Source organism: Asterias amurensis, chromosome 7 (assembly GCF_032118995.1).
Source record: "Asterias amurensis chromosome 7, ASM3211899v1".
NCBI classification, from domain to species: domain Eukaryota; kingdom Metazoa; phylum Echinodermata; class Asteroidea; order Forcipulatida; family Asteriidae; genus Asterias; species Asterias amurensis.
Genome location: NC_092654.1, coordinates 9,850,783 through 9,866,200, shown reverse-complemented (window position 1 = coordinate 9,866,200; position 15,418 = coordinate 9,850,783). Strand labels below are relative to the sequence as shown.

The 15,418-nt window shown below is 38.2% G+C and overlaps 1 protein-coding gene across 2 annotated transcripts in view; it reads left to right on the top strand.

The window, feature by feature from the left end:
- Positions 1-808: 808 nt before the first annotated feature.
- LOC139939896 (alpha-1,6-mannosylglycoprotein 6-beta-N-acetylglucosaminyltransferase A-like) overlaps positions 809-15,418 on the top strand; it is a 52,957-nt gene continuing 38,347 nt past the window's right edge. For both annotated transcript variants that reach the window (XM_071936054.1, XM_071936053.1), the window contains exons 1-2: positions 809-1,112; positions 3,917-4,205. In XM_071936054.1, the coding sequence (XP_071792155.1) occupies positions 3,965-4,205 (241 nt within the window). In that variant the 5' untranslated portion in view covers positions 809-1,112; positions 3,917-3,964. The remainder of the gene's footprint in view (positions 1,113-3,916; positions 4,206-15,418) is intronic.

The window sequence follows — 15,418 nt, the reverse complement described above, 5'->3', positions numbered from 1 at the left end:
CCGGCAGGGGCGGCGACCAGTGAATCAAGGCCCGAGCAGAAGTGAGGGCCGTTATCGCATGGCAACGACCCTGCAAGGTTTTAAACAGACGTTTAAGAACGAGTCACTACTCTTTTATTCCCATTCATAAATGCCCTTTTGTTAAAAAAACGTGTTAAAAACAAATTTGATGCGTGTGGGTTGTGTGTACGCGTGCGCGCTTAGATTACGCGTGCGCGCTTAGATTACGCGCTGTTACTATAGCTATGAATTGCGTTCCTTGTGATAATCTTGCGGGCCTGACACGCGGAAGCCAGCTTGTTATAAACAGCTCCAGCTGGTCATTATCAAAGGTTTAAACACCCCCATGTGATGCGCTCTCCACCTATAGGAGTAGAGAAACTGTCTGGGGTATTTATGAATGCTGATTTCTGTTTCAAGCAGCCCGGCCTCCTGCTGTTGAATAAACCATTTTATGATATGAATAAACTACACGGTGGACTGTACTCAAATCTAGTCATTCTTATTTTATTGCACCACATACATTTTTTTTCAGCACAGTTTCACTCTATTTTTTTTCTAATTTGCAGTTATTTTATAAGTTTATGGCAAGGCTTTTGAATCGAATTTACGGAGACGGATGGCACCTCCAGAGCTCCGTACAATGCCTTTAGTGCCAACTCGACCGCGACAGGTCGACCTATCCTTACTCGACCTATGAGAAAACGAACCACTTGTGAAGTCGACCTTTGAAACTACACACACCACCACCAATCGATGCCGGTCGGCTGTCGTCGCGCGCGTGTGTGTACTGTACGTACGACGTGCGTGGTACGCACACATACATTTACGATAGAGGAAATGTAACGCTGGCCGCTGTATTGCTGTGGTATGCTTGCTTTCAAATCATCGTAGTCTTTCATCATGTTTGTCACTTAAATAAGCTGCTTTTTATACACAAACTCGTTACTGTTGTGTTGGTGATCACAACAGTGTTAAAATAAAACAGAACAGTGTCTCAACAACAAAAGTACAAACAAAGCGTCCTTGGTCACGGTGGTGTCACTCAGCAGTGGTGGTGATGGTCGGCAAGGCCTTCTTCTTCCTCCAGCAGAGTCCATGGTCGAGGCCGGGTAAGGTGCTAGGCTAGGGAGAGGTGTATGTGCAAACTACTTATTACGGTTATGGGTAAATTATTAATTAGATAGTCTTTGTGACACCATATCCTATCCTTTCCTCTCCACCCACAGTGTCGGTGAGAATCAAGTCTTGTCTGATCCTGCTTATAACAGTTTTGCATCAATATCATCACTGCTTTGTTTTTGTTGTGGTGTGGAAGGGAATTCCAGATGTTTATCACTTGTTGTTGGTTGTGTGAAGAAGTTCTTTCTGAATCCAATGTAAGCCCCCTTTTCTATCCTATAATGCCTTGTGACATGGAGGTTCAAGCATAAACTATCATTTTTACATTAGACTACCTGCTCTTGAATTACTCCTAGAACAACACTGTACTGTATGACCGAGCATCATCATCATCATCGGTTAGCATGCACCGGCTGCCTGACTTGTGAGACGCTTCCAAATAGAACGGTATTAAAGGAACACATTGCCTTGGATCGGTCGAGTTGGTCTTTGAAAAGCGCTATGTAACCGTTTGTTATAAAATCGGTATGGTTACAAAGATGTTGTAAAAGTAGAATACAATGATCTACACAAATATGCCTCGATATCGCGTGGTTTTCGTTTTACCTCGTCGACAAACACGGTCGGCCATATATGGGGGTCAAAAATTTGACTCCCATAAATGGCCGACCGTGTTAGTTCGCGACGTAAAATGAAAACCGTGCAATTTTGAGTGATACTTGTGTGGATCATTATATTCTACATTTAAAACATCTTTCTAACCATATGCATTTCATGACAAATGGGTTCAAACGCTTTTCATAGACCAACTCGTTCGATCCAAGGCAACGTGTTCCTTTAAGCTGCCACTTCTGCCTCCTCCACAGACCACCCCGTGCCCAGTCTGGAGAGGTCCCTCTGGATTACATTTTCCCATGATGTCCTAGGGCGCCCTCGTCTGCATTTCCCATGGGTTGGTGACCAGTTGTAGAGTTGTTCATAGTGATGCGTTTTGTTCCCATTCGTTGGAGGTGACCAAATCACTGCAATCTGCGTTTTCTAATGATGCTTGTGAGTGGGGGCTGTTTGGTCATTGTTCATGCTTATTTGTGGTGTATGTGCAAACTACTTATTACGGTTATGGGTAAATTATTAATTAGATAGTCTTTGTGACACCATATCCTATCCTTTCCTCTCCACCCACAGTGTCGGTGAGAATCAAGTCTTGTCTGATCCTGCTTATAACAGTTTTGCATCAATATCATCACTGCTTTGTTTTTGTTGTGGTGTGGAAGGGAATTCCAGATGTTTATCACTTGTTGTTGGTTGTGTGAAGAAGGGTTCAAACTTCTGTTCTCTTTTGTTTTGACATTGGTCTTGCTCTTTATCATAAATGTAATAAAGCGGAAGATGGCCCAGTAAATTAACTTCACTGCGGGTACAACCCTGTGTAAATCTCTTTTGTGTGAGTGGGTTTGGTCTTGACGTTTTGAACAGTATACTCTGCTCGTCTTCGGGAGAATGCTGGACTACTGGTGGTGGTCGAGTTTTTGTACTGCTGGATCTAAGCTGTTCTTGGCTGGTAAAGCGTGAGAGTTGGCTGCTGGCAGGTTGTGTTTGCGTTGGAGTGAGACATTCTTGTGGTGAGCTGCTGCTGGAAGGGTTGTGTTTACTGTTTATTCATAGTTTCTTCATATAAAAAGCAAAGCTTCAAACAATATTTGAGTGTTTGAGATGTTTGCCGCCAGGGTTGTAGCTAGACCATTTTAGTGGTGGGCAATACACTTATACTGCAGGTATATATTTTTGGGCGACGTCTACCAAGAGTGAGTGATCAACAAAATTTGTTATGTTAACTTATATTATATTATATTATATTTATTGACAAAACCAACAGCGGACGAGCCGCAAATTCCAGGAAAGGATAATACACAAATTAAAAATATTCATATAGACTATAAAATAATATTTGGTGTACAAAGTTAACAATTAAAATAAAAAACCTTAGGAAAGAAAACTGAAGCAAAAATTGAGAAAATAAAACTTATTGCTGAAGTGCAAGCTTCAGGCATAATGCCAGGTTTTCAAAATGTTATGGGGCCATGCAGTAAGTTGAATGGACATTTGACTGTGTTCTTTCTCTGTGACATCCTTTTTGTTAGCTTTGTCTCAGATCAATGCACAGGCAGCAGACAATACTTTGATTTATTCTAGGGGAAATCTGTGCATGATGGCACAATGTAGTTTGCTCAGAGTGCGGGAAAAAATTGTGAGTCCTCGGGGCAGGCCCGCTCAGCACCGCCCACCGTAGCTACAACACTGATGCTGGTCTATTATATTTGCCCTGGGTCGATCAGTCATTTGCCGGTAGAACCTCGAACTTGGGACAGCAGTGAATAGCTAAAGTGATCATTATAAACTCTAAAGTAGTGTAATAACACTTTCATCCAAACAATACAACTGACATGACTGAAGCATGAAGTCTGCTCTATGCACGCACATTCACAATGGCAGGTTTGTGCAAAGAGCCAATCAGAGGTTTCAAGGTTGTCTCTGATTGGTTCTTCTGAGATGAGAACTCTGTGTTTGGTGGGTTCAATGTTTTGTGGGTGACTGAGTCAAGGTGTGGTGCCTCTGTAAGGGGGCAGGATTATTCAGACAGTTAGCTTGCTTGGGAAACAATTTTGTTGTGGGTGATTTTGTAGTGGGGGGCTATGCAGTTGGTTTCAAGTGCCACACCCCAGACCTCCCATGACTCCCATTGATATTATTTATTTTCAATAATCTTTGATATATTGTTTTTTTGTTGTTGTAGGTGGCTGTTACATATAAACCCTAGGGTTTTCCACATGCTGACTAAATCATGGCCATCCGCAAAACCTGCCGTATTGTTACATCCAGTAGGATAGGTATCCTGCTACTCTTTCTGATGCTGACATGGGTGTATGCGTTCATGAACTATTCCATGTATCGTGCACAATCAGGGTTACTGGAGAGTGATAGAATCAGACAGAGAATTCTTGATGATAGTGAAAACTATGTGAAGGCACTCGCTAGCGAAGAGAAACAAGGACTCAACGTACAGAACTCAGGGGTAGTTTATGGTGAGTTAATTTTCATTACACTTTTGTCTCTAAAACCAAACACCGGTGTACTATCGAAGATTCGTTCACTTAAATTAAAGAACAATTCATTCCTTAGGTTGCAATGTTGAACACATCATACATTTGCAGGCTTGATACCTGTACTTCATGAGGGCAACCAGTCAATTGCCTTTTTGCCCCCTCGTCATTGCCTTGGTGCCTTTGAAATGCTCCAGTAGAAATTTGCAATTTCCTCATAGGTTGCCCTTTACCAAGGAGAAAACGTTGAAGCATACACTACAGGCCTACAGTTGTCATACAATCAACCTGTGAAAATGTCTCAGTTAATGGTACTTAAAAGCACTGTACACGTTTGGTAATTGTCAAAGACCAGCGTCCTCACTAGGTGTATCTCAACATATGCATAAAATAACAAACCTGTGAAAATTTGGGCTCAATTGGTCATCGGAGTTGCGAGAAAATGATGAAGGAAAAAACACCCTTGTTGGACGAATTTGTGTGCTTTCAGATAGGAATAAAAGACTTGAGAAATTACCTCTTTCTCAAAAACTACGTTATTTCAGAGGGAGTCGATTCCCACAATGTTTTATACTATCAACAGCACTCCAATGCTCGTTACCAAGTCGGGTTTTAAGTTAATATTTGTTTTGAGTAATTAACAAACGTGTACCTTCCCTTTAATGTAGCCATTGTTTGGATTGGTCAAAAGAAATATCTGAAAATCTGAAGTCGTTTTTTACTTTAAAAATATATGAACAAACAAAAAACAAGAATAAAAAATGCCTAGCTTACCTAAATTAAAGCTGACCTTTTTATTCGCTTTAGTTTATTCCAGACTTTACTAGAAAGTTGTTTGTTAAAGCCAGGAAAAGCCATTGAAAATTACTGATGTTTGTGAATTTTGACATAATAATAATAACGATAATAATAATAACCAGATTTGTATAGCGCCATTCCATCTAGATCATGACATAAAATATCTGGTTCATTTGAGGCATTACTTTGTTTTTTTTAGTTTACTTAAGCCATTCAATATATATTAGTCAGACTTTGGGGTGGCTTGCTAGGTAGGTCAACAAAATGCGAAATTCTTTTTTGCAGCATTGAGCAGTATCATTTGAGCTTGAAAGTCAGCCACACTTTAGAGTTCTAGAGCATTGAATCAAAGTGAAACAAATTGGAACTTGTTTGTGTTTGTTCACGAACACCTAATGTCTAGTTATCTATAGATATAGATACTACTACATGTTATGTATAAAGCTGTAACCTGCGCCATCTGGATTGGAAGCATGCCTTCACAGAAACTCTCGGATTAGAACATGTCATCTTATTTTTGGTGTTGTCGACTTCCCTGATTTCTTATGTCCCGTATCCTGATATGGCAGGTTCTGTGGACAGTTGCCTGAATTGCCATGGTACATGTGCGAGTCATCTGGTTGGTTGGTGGAGACAGGCCTCTTACATGTAAATGGTCGAAGGTGGAGTGATTTTTTCAAAATTAGGTCGGACTCTGGTCGGACACGCAAGTCACACGCAGAGGGATCTCATTGGACGGTGGACTTTCAAGAAATCTCTCAAACTGCCGTGTTCAAGTGTGGCTCTATGTCTGTTTCAGTGACAGTTCTCCTGATTGGTTCACTCCTTGCTCTATGCCTTTTGAACCGTGCGCCCTTTTGGTCAGGTGACTCCCGTGTTGTGCTCTGTAATCGTGGGTTCCACGAAGGTGTCAGAGAGCAAAAATGCTCATCGATTTCACCATGTAACGTAATGATTGATTGGCCGTTTATCGCAGACCTTCTGATTTGTAGATGTGGGTGTTTATTCCCATTTTTTTTCAGGGTTCCTTTTTAGTTGGATGAGAACTGCTGTTGTACTCTTATTGTGGGGTCGAGGAGAGTGTCAGATAGCAAAACATTCACCGATTTCACTGTGTAATGTAATGTTTGATTGGTGGTTTCTCACAGACCTTCTGATTTCTAGATGTAGGTTGGCGTTCCTTGCAGCAGTTGGTATAAAAAAGTATGAGACAGCTTCGATGCTTAAAAATGCAATTAGTTTTGTGTGTATGAATTCAGCACCACTGAATTTGTGTGGGTGGTATGTCTACTAAAAATGCAATATTCTACTTGTGGATGAAAAATCCTATGCAGTATCCCGGTGCTTGTGAACAAAACAAGTTAGCTAGATGTACAGTAGTTGTTTTTTGTGATACTCGCAAGGCCTGTCATACAGTATGAAGCTCTTTGCTCAATGTTTTTGAACAAATTATGTGCAAAGACTGATCTACATGTAATAAGCATTATAACCCATTGTGTATGAGACTCGATGATGAAATTAACTTCCTCACTCCATGCCTGATTGGTTTTGGGCTGGACTCTTGGGAACATTAACGTATGGGTAGCTTTACTGATAAAAATACAAGACTTGATCTTTGGACTCAGCACAACCCTAAGCACAACCCTGTGTATATTTTACAGATCCAAAATAATGAGCTTTCCTTAGCTTGCTTTCAATAATACGTATTTACATCCATTTTATTTAATACCTTTTTAATATTTTTTTATATGAAGTGAGACTTTTTTGTGACCCGTTCAAAGTATAAAAAAGAAATGTCAAAAAAGTTTTTATATGAAATATATTGTATTAGTATTGTGCAACAATTAAAGGGGAGAAGTTGAATGTGCAAATTCGGTAAGATACGGTTGCATGTAGGATTCACTGCAAGATAGAATCAGGGATGAGATTTTCCTTGTTGGCGGAATTCTGACTTTCTGACTTTGAAAAACCGTCTTTTGTATTTCAGTTCCGACTTTTTAAGATATTCAACTTTGGGTAATTGACTTTAGAAGCAGCAGGCAAGTAATACAGGTGTATACAGTTATTAGGTGTTCGGTCATAACTTTTGATATACATGAGGGATTTTTACAATCAATACATCATCGGAAAGGTCATTAAAAACTCTGTAAACGCCTCACAGACATGACCCCTTTTTGACCTTGTCTTCTGGTTCAAATCGAATTTATTGTATATTTGCTTCAATCGTACATTTTGTGGTTTATCTACGACCGTACTGCGTTGATAACATCGGTTCCCGTCCGATCACTGAAGTTAAGCAAAATCGGGCCTGGTCAGTTCTTGAATGGGAGACCAATTGGCGACCAAATTTTGTATTATTTATTTTTTTGTTACATTTTTTTCTTCTCCTATAAATAGCTTCGTCTTAGTCTGTTTTCAAGGCGTTTCCAACAAAAATTACTCTTCCGTTTAGTTAGTCTCTACTCCAGTCGTCAGTATTCATCAGTTCACATTTCCTCAACCACTAAAGCAATTTTGACAATCTATACATCATATGAAAGTGCCTTACGTACTTCACAAAAATGGGTAGGTTGGTGACCTTCTCTTGCCCTTTTGACCTTTCTAAACCAGACATTGATGCTTAACCATATCACACATCGAGAAAACATTTTCGTTTGATTTCTTTGAACTTTGACGAGCTATTAACAACACTTTTTTATTGATTCAAACACTGACCCAACAATAGCCGAACACCTAGTGTTTGTTTCTTCCTCCATAGTTTTTCGATAAACAGTGTTTATCGAGATAAACAATGTTTATCACGTGATAAACATAGTTTTTCTCGAAAAACTGTTAATCGGTCGAAAAACATAGTTTATGGGCGATAAACAGTGTTTATCGGCGATAAACAGTGTTTATCAAATTATTGGGCATTATGGCTTGCCACGCTCAATTGCTCATCCATAAAGCGCCCCAGCTTCGTGTATAGTCTGCGTTCAAGGCGTTTTCAAAATACATTTCCCCCCTTTCAATAAGTTAGTCTCTTCTACAGTCATCAGTATTTAATAAGTTCATGTTTTCCTCAACCACATAAGCTATTTTGACAATCTTTACATCATATGAAAGAGCTTTACGTACTTCATAAAAATGGATATGTTGGTGACCTTCTCTTGACCTTTTGACATGTCTTAAGCGAGGTTATGAAACGAAAAGTTTGCTAGTTGCGCCCAATAAGCACAAAATCGACCGTTAAGCAGCTCTATGGGGCCCTGCTCTAGCAGCGGTGAGAGATCTGCTCCAGCAGTGCAAACCTTGTAGGTTCGAATCCCACCCATTTTATAAAACACATTGGGTTAGGATTAAAGCGGTTAAGTTCTGATTTAAAAAATTAGATGTGTACACCAAACATGTGTATTTACAAACAATTAGTGTTTGTAAATATACAACCACTACATTTGAAGTTTTTCTTTATAAATCTTTTTCGAAAGAACCATATACCTGAAGATACTCGTGTAGTGGTTAAGAAATTTCAGTTTTAGATGTGGTATAGGCAACCATTAAAGAGGGAAACCCCAAACAATCACGTAGGGTCTGAACAATCAATCCACACGATTCAAGCCTTCGTCCCTAGATTTTAACTGGGGTGCACTAAAAGTTCACATGCTAAAATGTTCACCTTAGTTTGTATTTGTGAATTATTCATGTTTGGAGCATTATTAAGGGTTCCAACAGCCGGTGTGGAAGCAACTATTAGTGCAACTTTTGACATTGCAACAATGTTAGCTCACCATTTAACTGTTTACATCTGTTTTCATAAATATAAAAGTCATAAAAAAACTTATTCAGTTTTTTTTAATGACGTTTATATTTATGAAAACAGATGTAAACAGTATAATGGGGAGCTAACATTGTTTGTTATGTCAAAAGTTGCACTATTAGTTGCTAGCTCATAAATGACAATAAAAAACGTCCACACCGGCTGTTGGAACCTTAATAATGCTCCAAACATGAATAATTCACAAATACAAACTAAGGTGAAAATGTTAATAATATTATCTTCACAAGCATATCAATCTGAAAAGTACAAATCAGTACTTGCAGTAAGTGGAATAATTATGTCAAACAGCAGTGCAAGATGAAATTTGAATTAACTCCAGTTTGTATGAACGGAGACCTAATTATAATTTTCGTTCATTTTTTTCATCATGACATCATTAGATGTTAGGTCACGCGAATTCAATGCTTATAGGTAACCAAAGATAATCTCCTGCACCATGTGTCATCGAGTCGTAATGTTTGCTCTTTCTTGTAGCTCTTTGGTCGGACACTTTCCCTGCATGTGCAAAAGTTGCTGTTTCAGTAAAAACAAATTCCTACGATATGGGCCAAGAGCTAATTTATTTCTTTATCCCTTACGTTTTGCCGACATCTTGTTCAAAGATAATTTCGACAAGCGTAATTGCGCCGACCGAATTCAAAATTTAAGGAGTCTCGAAACGGTCTGAATTGTGCACCACTGCATGCTATTTCCTCACTTAAAACGCATGAAAACGGCTTTGAATGTACCCATCATTTCTCATACATACAGCTTTTGGAATCGGCTCAGAAATGCGCCCACCGTTTTCCATACTTAGCAGCTTTTTGGAAGCGTTTGGGATAAGCACGAACTATAGCTTATAAATCCATGCTTACTAACAATGCCTCGAACATTTCTGGAAACAGTTTTCTGATATGCATCCACTTTGTTATTCAGTGTTGAAAATCGCTGGAAATGTGCGCCGGTGTCGCATGCAATTATGTCCTCTATAATGCAATATATCCGGAGAATAATGTCCGCCGGACGGTTTTGCATAATGCAATCGTGTCCGCCCGGACGCTGCTGCATAATGCAATTGTGTCCGCCCGGACACATTTGCATATGCAGTTGTGTCCACCTCCTTGCAAAACCGTCCTTGCAGTAAATTAAACGCCCTTGGTCGACGGAACACGTTTGCCGTTTTGTTAAAAGCTAAGTGCATCTCATGAATGACAAGGTAAATGTTCGGCCGTTGGGTATTCGCTGCAATCATAAAATACGTGATTATGCTGCATATTATTCGTTTGTAGGTTCAGTGCATGCACGCTCGCTTACGCGCGCACATTAGTCATGTACATGTCAGCCGGACGGTCTTTGCATAGCCCCGGACACGATTGCATATGCAAAAGTGTCCTTAGCGGACAGTATTGCATGGCGGACACAATTGCATCTGACACCGGCCGCTTCATATAATGTTTGAGCAGCACTTAAAACTTGAAAAGGCACTATTTAAAGGCTTTTAGGTTGAAATGTACACTTTTTGATGCTTTATCATAAAATTATTTTAAATCGAGAAAACTATTTGGTTTTGATTACTTTGCAATTTGACGAGCTATCAACAACACTTTTTTCATTGATTCAACTACTGACCCAACAATAGCCGAACACCTAGTGTTTGTTTCTACAAACACTATATCTAGTTATATTTTGTGTTTATTTGTAGTTACTTTGTACAGCGCTTTGTAAGCTGGGCGATATTGCTTTTATTAATCCACGATGTATAGTCAAAAAAGTATCACGATATTCGATAATATCGCAATTTGTATTTGAAGTTTAAAAAACTGGAATCGTATGATCTTAAATTTTCACATTTCAAAACAAATTATAAGTTGAGGTATACAGCTGTCGGTTGTACTGTCTACCAATGGTGTGAAAACCTGGGCCTTTCAGTTACACACAAATAAAGTGTCTACTGCGCATGACTGTTCTTACATGTGTGCATATTTAGCTAGATCCCGCCCATTTCATTCTAGTTAACCAATAAGCATCCATAGCGCACAAACAGTACTGATGGGTTTTGGCTTGTGTAATATGATTCCAATGTGGTAGGCATTTCGCGGCACAAGGCTCCACATAAGGGAGGTAAATGTTACTGTGTTACTTCTGTATGTCTGTGTGAGACCGCCTGGGCGCTATATTAGTCTGATGTTGGTTTTTTAAAAGAAACCCTGTCATTTCGGGATCAATTGGGGAATCTTGGGGTTGGTTCTGGGACTCTATATTGTTTGAAATAGCCCTATGTGGTTGCAAGGTGTTTCAATTAGGGAAGACATTGTGATAATTCGTCAAAACCGAAAAAAAATTGTTTGGGGGGGGGTGGGGGCATTGCGACTTATACGCCAGGCGGCCTATATGCCAAAGATTAATGAATACAGGTGTATTATCTATTGTCTTTAAGACAAAACCTGCTTTTGCTTTTGTCAACATTTGTATTTCGCAGAGTGAGTCTATTCAAGTTGCCCTTGCCCATCTATCGTTTATTTAATCTAAGCTCAGTCCAAACTCTGCATTTTAATATTAAGTGTCAATTATTTCAGCACATACACATGGCAAAGCCATTAGTCAAAATTGTATCATTCAAAACCATTAGGCCTAACTCAACTGTTTTGACTAAATGGTGTATTATTGTTTGACTCGTCCAAATATAAAAGCGCATTGATTGTGAAATGCGCTATATTTAAGACTTATTATTATTGATTATTTATTTATTACTGTTTTTCAAATCAGTGTGCTATGGTTACTGATTTGCCAGCAAAAATGGCAACTGAGGTTTGTGTTTTTATCCAAGGTACAATAGCTCATTTTCAGCTTTCCCGCGACCCCGCACCATAACGCGCTATGGCGATCAGGCTTTTTCAGTCATAGCTCCAACACTTTGGAACAAGCTACCCATCCACATTCAAGCAGCTCCTTCATTGGACACTTTCAAATCTCAACTTAATATAAAACCCATCTGTTTTGTCAATCTGGTTATAGCGCTTAGGAACATCCGTATAGGGCTCTATAAATGTTGTAATTATTATTATTATTTATTACATGTATGGCTAACTGAATCTCCAGGCAACAATATCTAAACTTGAGTTTTAGTTGTCTACACACATTATACTCTTTTCGATTTACAACATGTTGTAAATATCACTTGCGAATGTTGCAGCAAAATGCTTGAACTGTTCAAGAGCAGATAAAAACAGCAAGATCACCTACATGTACATATGTAAAACTCGCTTAAACTGTTGAAATGCAATATTTGTACAGTAATATATAATGTAGCAATTTATAAAAAATTGCACAAAAAGTCAATAAAATGCAATTAGGGGAAGCTTCATGCATGTACATTTGTAGTCATGGTAGTACCTGTTCTACCAATTCATCAAAACCATTGATGAACCCAGTTTAAAGGGACACGTTGTGCCTGCATCGTTTTTATCTTGTTTGCTCTACATAGTCATTATCGCTTAAGCAATAGGCAGCCTATATAGCCTTGGATCGGTCGAATTGGTCTCTAAAAAGGGTTTGAAACCATTTCTTTCATTATTTTTAAAATGCATCGACATTTTTGGTAATTGTCAAAGACCAGTGTTCTCACTTGTATCCCATCATACATGTAAGCATAAAATAACAAGCCTGTGAAAATTTGGGCTCAATTGATCATTGAAGTTGGGAGAAAATGGTGAAAGAAAAAACACCCTTGTTGCACAAATTTGTGTGCTTTCAGATTACCCCTTTCTCAAAAACTACGTTTCTTCAGAGGGAGTTGTTTCCCACAATGTTTTATACTATCAACAGCTCTCAAATGCTCATTACCAATAGTGAATATTTGTTTTGAGTAATTACCAAACATATACCTTCCCTTTAATGCATTCATTGTTAGAAAGATGTTTTAAAAGTAGGATTATATCGTTCAACACAAATATGCCTCGAAATTGCATGGTTTTCCTTTACTTTGCAAACTAACACCCTCGGCCATTTTAAGGAGTCAAAAACTTGACTCTACAAAATGGCGTGTCGAGTTTAGTTCACAATGCATGGTAAACCGTGCAATTTTGAGGCAGATTTGTGTTGACATTATATCTACTTTTGAAGGTGGTGGACACGTAATTAGTAATTACTCAAAATAAATATTAGCATAAAACCTTACTTGGTAACAAGTAATGGGAGAGGTTGATTATAAAACATTGTGAGAAACGGCTCCCTCTGAAGAAACGTAGTTTTTGAGAAAGATGTAATTTTCCATGAATTTGATTTTGAGACCTCAGAATGAGATTTTGAGGTCCCAAAATCAAGCATCTGAAAGCACACAACTTTGTGTGACGGGAGGGTGTTTTTTCTTTCATTATTATCTTGCAACTTCAACAACCAATTAAGCTCAAATTTTCCAAGTTTGTTATTTTATGTGTTTAAAATAAATCCGTAATTCTCGTTAACGAGAAATTATATTGTTTTGCTGTTTTCTCAAAAAGTAAAGCATTTCATGGAATAATATTTCAAGAGAAGTCTTTCACCATTGCCTTCTGTAAACCCTGTAAGTTATTTGTAAATCTGTGAACTTTTTTTTTTTTTTCTGAACCGAAAGGGTCCAATGGCTTTTTTTTTTTTTTCTGAACCGAAAGGGTCCAATGGCTTTAAAGCCATTGGACCCATTCAGTACAAAAAACAAAACAAAAAGTTCGCAGATTTACAAATAACTTACAGGGTTTACAGAAGGTAGTGGTTCATGAAATGCTTTACTTTTTGAGAAAACAGTAAAACAATATCAATTCTCGTTAACGAGAATTACGGATTTATTTTAAACACATGTCATGACACGGCGAAACGCGCGGACACAAGGGTGGGTTTTCCCGTTATTTTCTCCTGACTCTGATGACCGATTAAGCCCAAATTTTCACAGGTTTGTTATTTGATATAGAAGTTGTGATACACGAAGTGTGGGCCTTGGACAATACTGTTTACCGAAAGGGTCCAATGGCTTTAAATGATGTAATAAATAAAAAAAAGCTAAGTACTTGTAGGTTCTTCTTCTTACAAAGGGTACAAAGCTACACATACTTTATGTTGAAAAGTCACGACTTCAGTAGTTCTTTTAAAGAGCACACACTGAAAAAGCATTCTGCACTGACAATGTAAGGCCACTCATTATAGCAGGATGATCAATAGAGAACGCTCTGTCACTGCCTTTGAGGAAATATTGGATATTAGTTTTAAAAAATTGTATTGTGGGTGAAAACAACTCCTAGGAAGTAGGAACTACATGTACAGACTGATACGATGCAGTAATTCTATCAGTAGCAACTTAAAGGCATCTGACACATTTGGAAATTGTATAAGACTAGTATTGTCATTTAAAGCTTAGGAACACAATCTGCTTACCATAAAAAGATTTTGATTAACAAAATTGTTAACACTTTACCTGAATGAATACATATTTCGACTGGTCTATGCTACAATGAACTCTCCACTCAGCAATTCAGTTGTTAATGAAAACAGCCTTCGTTGCTTTCCTCTCAGCCAAATTCTTGTTATGTTGAAATTTATGGCAGAATTACACAGCGGTATTAAAGGTACTGGACACCTTTGGTAATTGTTGAAGACGATTATTCTCACTTGGTTTATCCCAACATGTACATAAAATAACAAATCTGTTTTTGATGCAATTTGTCATCGAAATTGCAAGAGAAAGGTGAAAGAAAAAAAAACCTTTTTTGCACACATTTTGTATGTTTTCAGATGCCTAATTTTCAGGCCTGAAGTCTTTTAATGTTTGAGTGAAGAAAAAAAACCTTAAAGGTGTCCAGTGCCTTTAATACCGCTGTGTAATTCTGTCTCGAAAACTATGTTAATTTAGAAAAAGTGGTTTCTCACAATGTTTTATAATATATGGTTCAACAACTCTTCATATGCTAACAATTATTTTGAGTAAATATTTTGAGAATACCAAAAGTTTCCAGTGCCTTTCATTCTCTTGCAACTTCGATGACCAATTAAGTTCAATTTTTTACAGAGTCATTTCCCTTATATTGTACTGACTATATAATGGTATGGAAATAGACCTGAAACCTGAAACCTACATGTTTAGTGCATACACTGTTTACAGCTATTGTCATAATGTATTCATTACAGTAATGTCACGATTTAAAGTCACCTGGAAGTGGTATTTTTTTTAAATAAAGCTTTTGTCACTAAAATATGTGTTTTTATGAGAGGAATGTGAATAAAAAATTAACTAAGGTTTAAAAATCTTAGTTTTGATTGTATTTACAAATTTACGAGTAGGCCCCGACCCGAGAGGGCGCTGTTCGTGACGTTTTTCAAGGCGCGATATTTGGAGAGAAAATTTGTAGTCGGGCCCCCGTACATTACGTCTGGGAACATGGCACATCAAAACAAATTTAGACACAATTTTACACACATACGTACATTGAAACTTGATCATGTTGAACGCCTAGTGGTTTTTACAAAAGCTATTGCTGCTATTTTTATTTAACTATGCGACTTTTTAGTGACCAAATGGGTTGTAAGATGTGGGTCTGCCTACGTATTATTATAGAAATACGGCCACGGAGCA